Genomic DNA, 13,394 nt, shown 5'->3' on the forward strand with positions numbered 1-13,394 from the left:
CATACATGCTGGGACTTGTAGTCCTCGTCACCCCATCTTATACTAGACACATGATTAGTAATGTCTCCATGTTATACAATGCTCATACATGCTGGGACTTGTAGTCCTCGTCACCCCATCTTATACTAGACACATGATTAGTAATGTCTCCATGTTATACAATGCTCATACATGCTGGGACTTGTAGTCCTCGTCACCCCATCTTATACTGGACACATGATTAGTAATGTCTCCATGTTATACAATGCTCATACATGCTGGGACTTGTAGTCCTAATCACCCCATCTTATACTAGACACATGATTAGTACATGTCTCCATGTTATACAATGCTCATACATGCTGGGACTTGTAGTCCTCATCACCCCATCTTATACTAGACACATGATTAGTAATGTCTCCATGTTATACAATGCTCATACATGCTGGGACTTGTAGTCCCCATCACCCCATCTTATACTAGACACATGATTAGTAATGTCTCCATGTTATACAATGCTCATACATGCTGGGACTTGTAGTCCCCGTCACCCCATCTTATACTAGACACATGATTAGTAATGTCTCCATGTTATACAATGCTCATACATGCTGGGACTTGTAGTCCTCGTCACCCCATCTTATACTAGACACATGATTAGTAATGTCTCCGTGTTATACAATGCTCATACATGCTGGGACTTGTAGTCCTCGTCACACCATCTTATACTAGACACATGATTAGTAATGTCTCCATGTTATACAATGCTCATACATGCTGGGACTTGTAGTCCCCGTCACCCCATCTTATACTAGACACATGATTAGTACATGTCTCCATGTTATACAATGCTCATACATGCTGGGACTTGTAGTCCCCGTCACCCCATCTTATACTAGACACATGATTAGTACATGTCTCCGTGTTATACAATGCTCATACATGCTGGGACTTGTAGTCCTCGTCACCCCATCTTATACTAGACACATGATTAGTAATGTCTCCGTGTTATGCAATGCTCATACATGCTGGGACTTGTAGTCCTCATCACCCAATCTTATACTAGACACATGATTAGTAATGTCTCCGTGTTATGCAATGCTCATACATGCTGGGACTTGTAGTCCTCGTCACCCCATCTTATACTAGACACATGATTAGTAATGTCTCCATGTTATACAATGCTCATACATGCTGGGACTTGTAGTTCCCGTCACCCCAGCTTGCATTAGGCACTGGTTGCATAACATGGGGACAATGTACATAGTGGGGCTGGTGTCAGTAATATTATATCTCTCTATCTCGTTATAATGGGGGGGGGGGGGTTATTATCAGAGAAAGGAGAGGGGTGTTGTGGGACAGTCTGGAGGGGGAGGGGAGGCTGGCACATTCTCACAGGACGCACTAGGGTTAAGTAAGGTGACTGCTCAGCCTCATGTGAACTCTGCAGGGCAGGGAGAGAGCCGCACACTGTGTATATACATGATAGTGAGAGAGACAGAGCATGAGACACCCAGGGAGACTGCTGCAAGCACCCAGCTCCTGCCTGCTCCTGCCCGACTGCCAGGAACCTCTGCCCGCACAGGTACACCAGAAGGGGGCACCACCATACCAGGGGGCAATGCCCACATTACATGCGGTGTACGGAATCTATGCTTAAAACCAGCCCAGCAATGAGACAGGAGCCTGACCTGCAGAGCTAGCACTCTATCTTCAGGGTATACGACAGTAATGGGGGCAGTGAGGTGCAGCAGAGCTGACACTCTAATATGTGACTGCTATATGATAATGGGAGAGCAGACACTAATATGTGACTGCTATATAGTAATGGGAGAGCTGACACTCTAATATGTGACTGCTATATAGTAATGGGAGAGCTGACACTCTAATATGTGACTGCTATATAGTAATGAGAGAGATGCCACTCTAATATGTGACTGCTATATAGTAATGGGAGAGCTGACACTCTAATATGTGACTGCTATATAGTAATGAGAGAGATGCCACTCTAATATGTGACTGCTATATAGTAATGGGAGAGCTGACACTCTAATATGTGACTGCTATATAGTAATGGGAGAGCTGACACTCTAATATGTGACTGCTATATAGTAATGGGAGAGCTGACACTCTAATATGTGACTGCTATATAGTAATGGGAGAGCTGACACTCTAATATGTGACTGCTATATAGTAATGGGAGAGCTGACACTCTAATATGTGACTGCTATATAGTAATGAGAGAGCTGACACTCTAATATGTGACTGCTATATAGTAATGAGAGAGATGCCACTCTAATATGTGACTGCTATATAGTAATGAGAGAGATGCCACTAATATGTGACTGCTATATAGTAATGGGAGAGCTGACACTCTAATATGTGACTGTTATATAGTAATGGGAGAGATGCCACTCTAATATGTGACTGCTATATAGTAATGAGAGAGATGCCACTCTAATATGTGACTGCTATATAGTATTGGGAGAGCTGACACTCTAATATGTGACTGCTATATAGTAATGGGAGAAATGCCACTCTAATATGTGACTTCTATATAGTAATGGGAGAACTGACACTCTAATATGTGACTGCTATATAGTAATGGGAGAACTGACACTCTAATATGTGACTGCTATATGATAATGGGAGAGATGCCACTCTAATATGTGACTGCTATATAGTAATGAGAGAGCTGACACTCTAATATGTGACTGCTATATAGTAATGAGAGAGCTGACACTCTAATATGTGACTGCTATATAGTAATGGGAGAGATGCCACTCTAATATGTGACTGCTATATAGTAATGAGAGAGCTGACACTCTAATATGTGACTGCTATATAGTAATGGGAGAGATGCCACTCTAATATGTGACTGCTATATAGTAATGGGAGAGATGCCACTCTAATATGTGACTGCTATATAGTATTGGGAGAGCTGACACTCTAATATGTGACTGCTATATAGTAATGGGAGAAATGCCACTCTAATATGTGACTTCTATATAGTAATGGGAGAACTGACACTCTAATATGTGACTGCTATATAGTAATGGGAGAGCTGACACTAATATGTGACTGCTATATAGTAATAAGAGAGCTGACACTCTAATGTGACTGCTATATAGTAATGAGAGAGCTGACAATCTAATATGTGACTGCTATATAGTAATGAGAGAGCAGATACTAATATGTGACTGCTATATAGTAATGGGAGAGCCGACACTCTAATATGTGACTGCTATATAGTAATGGGAGAACTGACACTCTAATATGTGACTGCTATATAGTAATGAGAGAGATGCCACTCTAATATGTGACTGCTATATAGTAATGGGAGAGCTGACACTCTAATATGTGACTGCTATATAGTAATGAGAGAGATGCCACTCTAATATGTGACTGCTATATAGTAATGGGAGAGATGCCACTCTAATATGTGACTGCTATATAGTAATGAGAGAGATGCCACTCTAATATGTGACTGCTATATAGTAATGGGAGAGATGCCACTCTAATATGTGACTGCTATATAGTAATGGGAGAGCTGACACTCTAATATGTGACTGTTATATAGTAATGGGAGAACTGACACTCTAATATGTGACTGTTATATAGTAATGAGAGAGATGCCACTCTAATATGTGACTGCTATATAGTAATGAGAGAACTGACACTCTAATATGTGACTGCTATATAGTAATGGGAGAGCTGACACTCTAATATGTGACTGTTATATAGTAATGGGAGAGCTGACACTCTAATATGTGACTGCTATATAGTAATGGGAGAGATGCCACTAATATGTGACTGCTATATAGTAATGGGAGAGCTGACACTCTAATATGTGACTGCTATATAGTAATGAGAGAGATGCCACTCTAATATGTGACTGCTATATAGTAATGGGAGAGATGCCACTAATATGTGACTGCTATATAGTAATGGGAGAGCTGACACTCTAATATGTGACTGCTATATAGTAATGGGAGAGCTGACACTCTAATATGTGACTGCTATATAGTAATGGGAGAACTGACACTCTAATATGTGACTGCTATATAGTAATGAGAGAGCAGATACTAATATGTGACTGCTATATAGTAATGGGAGAGATGCCACTCTAATATGTGACTGCTATATAGTAATGAGAGAGATGCCACTCTAATATGTGACTGCTATATAGTAATGAGAGCGATGCCACTAATATGTGACTGCTATATAGTAATGAGAGAGATGCCACTCTAATATGTGACTGCTATATAGTAATGGGAGAAATGCCACTCTAATATGTGACTGCTATATAGTAATGGGAGAGCTGACACTCTAATATGTGACTGTTATATAGTAATGGGAGAGATGCCACTCTAATATGTGACTGCTATATAGTAATGGGAGAGCTGACACTCTAATATGTGACTGTTATATAGTAATGGGAGAGATGCCACTCTAATATGTGACTGCTATATAGTAATGGGAGAGATGCCACTCTAATATGTGACTGCTATATAGTAATGAGAGAGATGCCACTCTAATATGTGACTGCTATATAGTAATGAGAGAGATGCCACTCTAATATGTGACTGCTATATAGTAATGAGAGAGCTGACTCTCTAATATGTGACTGCTATATAGTAATGAGAGAGCTGACTCTCTAATATGTGACTGCTATATAGTAATGAGAGACAGCTGACACTCTAATATGTGACTGTTATATAGTAATGAGAGAACTGACACTCTAATATGTGACTGCTATATAATAATGGGAGAGATGCCACTCTAATATGTGACTGCTATATAGTAATGAGAGAGATGCCACTCTAATATGTGACTGCTATATAGTATTGGGAGAGCTGACACTCTAATATGTGACTGCTATATAGTAATGAGAGAGATGCCACTAATATGTGACTGCTATATAGTATTGGGAGAGATGCCACTCTAATATGTGACTGCTATATAGTAATGGGAGAAATGCCACTCTAATATGTGACTTCTATATAGTAATGGGAGAAATGCCACTCTAATATGTGACTTCTATATAGTAATGGGAGAACTGACACTCTAATATGTGACTGCTATATGATAATGGGAGAGCTGACACTAATATGTGACTGCTATATAGTAATAAGAGAGCTGACACTCTAATATGTGACTGCTATATAGTAATGAGAGAGCTGACAATCTAATATGTGACTGCTATATAGTAATGAGAGAGAGCTGACACTCTAATATGTGACTGCTATATAGTAATGAGAGAGCAGATACTAATATGTGACTGCTATATAGTAATGGGAGAGCCGACACTCTAATATGTGACTGCTATATAGTAATGGGAGAACTGACACTCTAATATGTGACTGCTATATAGTAATGAGAGAGATGCCACTCTAATATGTGACTGCTATATAATAATGGGAGAGATGCCACTCTAATATGTGACTGCTATATAGTAATGAGAGAGATGCCACTCTAATATGTGACTGCTATATAGTAATGAGAGAGCTGACTCTCTAATATGTGACTGCTATATAGTAATGAGAGAGAGCTGACACTCTAATATGTGACTGCTATATAGTAATGAGAGAACTGACACTCTAATATGTGACTGCTATATAGTAATGAGAGAGATGCCACTCTAATATGTGACTGCTATATAGTAATGAGAGAGATGCCACTCTAATATGTGACTGCTATATAGTAATGAGAGAGCTGACTCTCTAATATGTGACTGCTATATAGTAATGAGAGAGCTGACTCTCTAATATGTGACTGCTATATAGTAATGAGAGAGAGCTGACACTCTAATATGTGACTGCTATATAGTAATGAGAGAACTGACACTCTAATATGTGACTGCTATATAGTAATGAGAGAGATGCCACTAATATGTGACTGCTATATAGTAATGGGAGAGCTGACACTCTAATATGTGACTGTTATATAGTAATGGGAGAGATGCCACTCTAATATGTGACTGCTATATAGTAATGAGAGAGATGCCACTCTAATATGTGACTGCTATATAGTAATGAGAGAGATGCCACTCTAATATGTGACTGCTATATAGTAATGAGAGAGATGCCACTCTAATATGTGACTGCTATATAGTAATGGGAGAGCTGACACTCTAATATGTGACTGCTATATAATAATGAGAGAGATGCCACTCTAATATGTGACTGCTATATAGTAATGGGAGAGATGCCACTCTAATATGTGACTGCTATATAGTAATGGGAGAGCTGACACTCTAATATGTGACTGTTATATAGTAATGAGAGAGATGCCACTCTAATATGTGACTGCTATATAGTAATGAGAGAGATGCCACTCTAATATGTGACTGCTATATAGTAATGAGAGAGCTGACTCTCTAATATGTGACTGCTATATAGTAATGAGAGAGCTGACTCTCTAATATGTGACTGCTATATAGTAATGAGAGACAGCTGACACTCTAATATGTGACTGCTATATAGTAATGAGAGAACTGACACTCTAATATGTGACTGCTATATAGTAATGAGAGAGATGCCACTAATATGTGACTGTTATATAGTAATGGGAGAGCTGACACTCTAATATGTGACTGCTATATAGTAATGAGAGAGATGCCACTCTAATATGTGACTGTTATATAGTAATGAGAGAGATGCCACTCTAATATGTGACTGCTATATAGTAATGGGAGAGATGCCACTCTAATATGTGACTGCTATATAGTAATGAGAGAGCTGACACTCTAATATGTGACTGCTATATAGTAATGAGAGAGCTGACACTCTAATATGTGACTGTTATATAGTAATGAGAGAACTGACACTCTAATATGTGACTGCTATATAGTAATGAGAGAGATGCCACTAATATGTGACTGTTATATAGTAATGGGAGAGCTGACACTCTAATATGTGACTGCTATATAGTAATGAGAGAGATGCCACTCTAATATGTGACTGTTATATAGTAATGAGAGAGATGCCACTCTAATATGTGACTGCTATATAGTAATGGGAGAGATGCCACTCTAATATGTGACTGCTATATAGTAATGAGAGAGCTGACACTCTAATATGTGACTGCTATATAGTAATGAGAGAGATGCCACTCTAATATGTGACTGTTATATAGTAATGAGAGAGATGCCACTCTAATATGTGACTGCTATATAGTAATGGGAGAGCTGACACTCTAATATGTGACTGCTATATAATAATGAGAGAGATGCCACTCTAATATGTGACTGCTACATAGTAATGAGAGAGAGCTGACAATCTAATATGTGACTGCTATATAGTAATGAGAGAGATGCCACTCTAATATGTGACTGTTATATAGTAATGAGAGAGAGCTGACACTCTAATATGTGACTGCTATATAGTAATGAGAGAGAGCTGACAATCTAATATGTGACTGCTATATAGTAATGGGAGAGATGCCACTCTAATATGTGACTGCTATATAGTAATGAGAGAGATGACACTCTAATATGTGACTGCTATATAGTAATGGGAGAGCTGACACCTCTAATGTGTGACTGCTATATAGTAATGAGAGAGCTGACACTCTAATATGTGACTGCTATATAGTAATGGGAGAGCTGACACTCTAATATGTGACTGCTATATAGTAATGAGAGAGATGCCACTAATATGTGACTGCTATACAGGAATAGGAGAACGGACACTCTAATAGGTGACTGCTATATTGTAGTAATAATGCTGACACTCTAATATGTGATTCTTATATAGTAATGAGAGAGCTGACACTAATATGTGACTGCTATATAGTAAAGAGGGGAGAATATGGTACTGCAGAGCTGACACTCTACTCTATGATTCTTATATAGTAATGGGAGAGCTGACACTCTAATATGTGACTGCTATATAGTAATGGGAGAGCTGACACTCTAATATGTGACTGCTATATAGTAAAGAGGGGAGAATATGGTACTGCAGAGCTGACACTCTACTCTACTCTATGATTCTTATATAGTAATGGGAGAGCTGACACTCTAATATGTGACTGCTATATAGTAATGGGAGAGCTGACACTCTAATATGTGACTGCTATATAGTAAAGAGGGAAGAATATGGTACTGCAGAGCTGACACTCTAATCTATGCTTCTTGTATAGTAATGAGAGATCTGCCACTCTAATATATATGTGTGTGTGTGTGTGTGTGGGGGGGTGAATAAGATACTGCAGAGCTGACACTCTAATATGTGACTGTTATACAGTAAGAGGAGGGACCGCAGAGAACTATACTCTGTGATTATTATATATAGTAATAGGAGGACGCATAATACTGCAGAGCTGACACTCTAATACGTGACTGCTGTACCTTTATTTGTATAAGAGACAATGTTTGATTGTCTATTTCATAAGAAGATTCTCTGTGATGTTGCTTTCCAAGAAACGGTTACACAATTATAACTCAATATTAAAATGCGTTCCCCTCCCTCCGGCGGACGTATTGGTGAGCGCCCAACGTGTTCCATGGGTGTCTCGCTAGACAAATGTGAGGCCGTCTGTTCTTCCAGTCGCCTCTCGCTTAGATAAGAAATGCAAAGTAGAAAATGGCTGAGATTAGTTGAAAGGCTTATTTACGTAATGGGGGAACTTCACGTCTTCTCCAGAACTTTCCAGAGAACTGTAATAGGGTGGGAGTTGGGGTTACAGACGGGAAAATCTAGGGTAATGGAATGGGTTTGGTTTTAGGTTGAGGGTTAGCAAAAGAGATGGTGAGGATTGGGGTTAGACATCTAGGGTAAGGGCTAGAGATCTAGGTTGCGGTTTTAAGGTTAAGGCTAGAGATCTAGGTCGCGGTTTTAAGGTTAGGGCTAGAGATCTAGGTCGCGGTTTTAAGGTTAGGGCTAGAGATCTAGGTCGCGGTTTTAAGGTTAGGGCTAGAGATCTAGGTCGCGGTTTTAAGGTTAGGGCTAGAGATCTAGGTCGCGGTTTTAAGGTTAGGGCTAGAGATCTAGGTCGCAGTTTTAAGGTTAGGGCTAGAGCTCTAGGTCGCGGTTTTAAGGTTAGGGCTAGAGATCTAGCTCGCGGTTTTAAGGTTAGGGCTAGAGATATAGGTTGCGGTTTTAAGTTTAGGGCTAGAGATCTAGGTCGTGGTTTTAAGGTTAGGGCTAGAGATCTAGCTCGCGGTTTTAAGGTTAGGGCTAGAGATCTAAGTTGCGGTTTTAAGTTTAGGGCTAGAGATCTAGGTCGTGGTTTTAAGGTTAGGGTTAGAGATCTAGGTCGCGGTTTTAAGGTTAGGGCTAGAGATCTAGGTTGCGGTTTTAAGTTTAGGGCTAGAGAGCTAGGTCGTGGTTTTAAGGTTAGGGCTAGAGATCTAGCTCGCGGTTTTAAGGTTAGGGCTAGAGATCTAGCTCGCGGTTTTAAGGTTAGGGCTAGAGATCTAGGTCACGGTTTTAAGGTTAGGGCTAGAGATCTAGGTCGCGGTTTTAAGGTTAGGGTTAGAGATCTAGGTCAAGGTTGGTTTGAAAGATCTACGTCTAGAGTGTAGGGTTGCAGATTGTGACTGTAAAGGAGCTTAAATCAGTCCTAGTACTCTTAAAATGACTACATGTGTCCAGTGACATGGTAATATTTACTATATGGCAGTGACAGCAAACATTTTATTTACGCCAAGAAGTTTTGACCCACCAATGGATGGCTCGTGATTAAAGCTATAGGGTCCTTCACTTCTAGAATGTTTATCTAATTTCATGGCGGGGGTGGGGGGGCTTCTTCTTAGGAAGCTTTCTCATCATTAGTTACTCTTGGGGAGACATCGGACCATGTCGGGTGGCCCCACAGTCCATAAAAAAGAAAAAACAGGTTGAGTTACTATGGATAGACTGTAGTGCTTTGCTTTTCCTGCGGGGGCTCTGCAGAGAAATAAGAATGATCGTAAAAGTCCATATAAAATAATCAGCTTTATAAGGGGAATGTGAATTGTTCCAGCTAGTTTGTAGAATGTTCTACAGTATATGTCATATCTGCCAGGAACTAACACTTCATAATATAAAAATAGTAGTTCTTTTCTTCTGCTCAATAATGACTCATTCCCTCTCTTGTTTTTAACAGGACTTTGCTCTTTGACCACCAACCAAGCACAATCCTGGCTCAACTCAGTGACCTCTCCCCTCCAGCCCTCTCCCCTCACCCTAATATGAATGGTCAGGTTCCTTGCTCCACCTCCGAGGATCGGTCCTCTAACCAGGCTCCTCCTACTCTTGAACCATATGCTCCTCCTCCTTCTTCACTGAGTGATCTTGAAGATACCTCATCTGCAGGATCCCTCCTGTCCGGTTCAGGCCTCCTTCTTGCTCGTTCTCTCCTCGGTCGCCGAAGTACTTCACCAAGTAGTTCACCATCATCCAGTAGCCTTCGCCGCCGCCGAGAATTCACTCCGGATGAGAAAAAGGATGACGGTTACTGGGACAAACGGAAAAAAAACAACGAGGCGGCTAAACGCTCAAGAGAGAAACGTCGTGCTGGTGACCTTGCCCTAGAAGGACGTGTCATTGCTCTTCTTGAGGAGAATGCAAGGCTACGAGCTGAGCTGCTCGCACTTCGATTCCGCTTTGGCCTGGTACGGGATCCCTGTGAGGAAACTCGTGGGACATATGTACAGCCGTGCGGTCTCCATGACCCTACTCCTCCAAACCCTCCTCCGTCAATGCCTCATTCAGAAGATTCTGGATTTTCCACTCCCAGTGTAGGCAGTCCAGTTTTCTTTGAAGACAGAGTTCCTGAACAGGAACCTCAAACTTTACAGCCTTCATCCATAAATTATTACGGACCCGTTCCAGGAGAGACTTTAGAAAATCCTCGCACAAGACTTGACACTCATCCTGACTTTTATAAAAGCCTCCCACACAAGTTGAGGTTTAAGGCCTGTGCTACAGGTGAGGAGGGTCCTCATGCGGCAGCACCGGTCTCCAGGGAAATGAACAGTTTTCCTACTGAAGTGACCCCAACTTTCCCCCAGCAACCAATGGCCTGTCCACGGGGACGGTGGGGAAATCAAGGTCAGGAAGCAACCCCTGTTCAGCCTGCAGAAAGCTCTGAACTTAGGTCCCAACTTGCCTCACTGTCCGCAGAGGTGGCCCAACTGAAGAGAATTTTTTCATCGCAGATGGGTCGAAGTGGACCTGATTAGTACTGTAAGTTCCTCATGAGCCAGAATTCATCGCATATTACTAACCAGAAATACTTGAGACTTATTACAAAAAACACACAACCGGTTTCCTCTAGTTATCCGAAGCGCGTCAGCTGCTCCACATAATACGGCATGATATCATGAGTTTGGTGCTAGAAAGAGATTAGTTCCCTTGCCGAAGGACACTGAAGCAGCCCGGTGGTTGAGATATACAATGGACTGATGTGACCTCTTTTCCTCTACTGGAGGGAGGAAGTAATATAATACTGTCTGAAACAAGAAAAAAAAAAAGGACTTGTGTTTTATGTGTCAGGCTGCCAAAATGTTTAAAAACACTTCCTGTTAGGTCACATTGGTGCAATTTCTTCACTTTTTTTAAATCTCACAACAATTGAATGGAAGCCGAGTGACCTCCTTACATGGCAGTTTTTGTTACATAGACATTATTGTCACCATGGCATTGTCACACACCTATGTCTCCTCCGTGACGGGCAGTTGTAGAAGAAAATACGTGCATATAGAGTTCTAGTGTGTGTTTGAGATCTGTGAATTATTCACCCAAAATTATATCAGTCCTTTAAGTATCCATATTTTAATGGTGCCTACATAAATCGTGTATTGCCACAGTTTTGGGGATTTTACTTTTTCCTGAGGGACTCCTCAACCCAACCAGCTCTATGTCAAGTATTTACATCTCAGAAAACCAATATGGACCTTCTTAAGTAGGCGGAGATGCAAAGTAACCATCCTTCTCTCCTGAGGGTCCAATACCAGTGTTATGAAGTGTTCGAAAAAATAGCTGATATGTTTCTCATAATACAGGACCAGTCATTAGACATTTGGTTCGCACTGGTTCTGTCTGGGCATTTTATATACCTCGTCATTATTTTTTACCTTTCTTCTCCTGCTTTCCCCAGTTTCTTTTATCGACCACCACCCCCACCCCCCCCCCCCCCATTCCCACCATGGTAGGTTATTTTTGTGGTTATGATCACCAGGTTTCTAGATTTATTTCCTATAAAAACGTTGCTTCATTGGTGGTGTTACCATTACGATGGACCTTCACTGTCTCCAGCTTACTGCTCTCATTCACTCCCATGGCCTCTGTCTCTCTCACCATTTCATGGTCTCCATATCTCTCTTACCTTGTCTATAGTGTCCCCTAACTCTGTTCTTCTACATTTCATAACACTTATCTTCCAAGCTTCCTCAGCCATGCTTTCCTCATGCCACCATCTTCCTTGTTAGGTCTGCCTCACATTCCACAAGACATGGGGCTCTACCAGTCATAGATGCAGAATTTCCTGAAGGGCTTTGGCGTGGAGGTTATGGCTATTGAGTCCTATGGTGGAAACCAGTCTTCGTTTCTAAGACTGGTTGGCCGTACCAAGACAACATGTCTCAACAGGAGCTATCTCACAGTTCACCAGCAAAGGAGACAGCAAGAATACATGGCCATAACCTTCTGCTAGGAGTCAATATGGAAGTTTTACCCTGTAAAACTTTGTTCCATAGACCTCTAGTTTCCCTCATAGGAAGTACCTGATGCCCAACTTCTTCTTCAGGCCACATGTTTGTGCTTCCTTATCTTTCATCATCTTCAAAATGTTAAGACTTCTTGATATTTGCTTCCTCCGCTCCCATCATCTTCTTCCTCAGCTACCAAACTTCTCGTCCTGAAGTGTTTCTCAGGTTCCTCGGCTCACCACAACGCATTTCCCCAAGTGCTCCCTCCATCTTCCCTTTCGCTTTTCTTTCTCTAGAGATGCCATGTTTTTATTGTCAATCTTGCTTAGGGTAAAAGGGCTACACAGGATCCTATATAAACCCCCTCATCCCTCCATCTCACCTGCTTATTATGTGAACATACACTACACGTGTTAATTACTGATTTTTGTAAATAAATAAATGAATTGTTTTACAGTACGGACATATCGTTTCTTTGGGTTGGGGGGTGATCCTTAGACCTTGGGCATTCCATAGTTACAAGAACGACACGTTATAACCTATGGTGGCCAGTCAGATATTCTGTATAATTAATTTGTCTGGTTATACAAAAAATGGCATCTCTGCAACTCTTGGGGAACTACAATTCCTGGCATACACGTTAGGAGTTGTAGTTTCCCAAACAGCTGGAGAGACACAGGTTGCTGACCACCATACTAGACATTAGATTATAATGGCTTTGCACCACATTATATAATGGGTATAGACAAGTGTAGTTGTCCATAGAAATCAATCAGATTTC

General features: G+C 41.0%; 1 protein-coding gene across 1 annotated transcript; it reads left to right on the forward strand.

Annotated features, from left to right (window-relative positions):
* The first annotated feature begins 1,440 nt into the window (after positions 1–1,440).
* Positions 1,441–13,050, forward strand: LOC142748382 (uncharacterized). Its single transcript, XM_075855482.1, has 2 exons — positions 1,441–1,564; positions 10,069–13,050. The coding sequence occupies exon 2, from the start codon at positions 10,154–10,156 to the stop codon at positions 11,144–11,146; it is 993 nt and encodes a 330-aa protein (XP_075711597.1). The 5' UTR covers positions 1,441–1,564; positions 10,069–10,153; the 3' UTR covers positions 11,147–13,050.
* Positions 13,051–13,394: the final 344 nt, after the last annotated feature.

Source organism: Rhinoderma darwinii, chromosome 3, assembly GCF_050947455.1.
Source record: "Rhinoderma darwinii isolate aRhiDar2 chromosome 3, aRhiDar2.hap1, whole genome shotgun sequence".
Taxonomy (NCBI): Eukaryota; Metazoa; Chordata; class Amphibia; order Anura; family Rhinodermatidae; genus Rhinoderma; species Rhinoderma darwinii.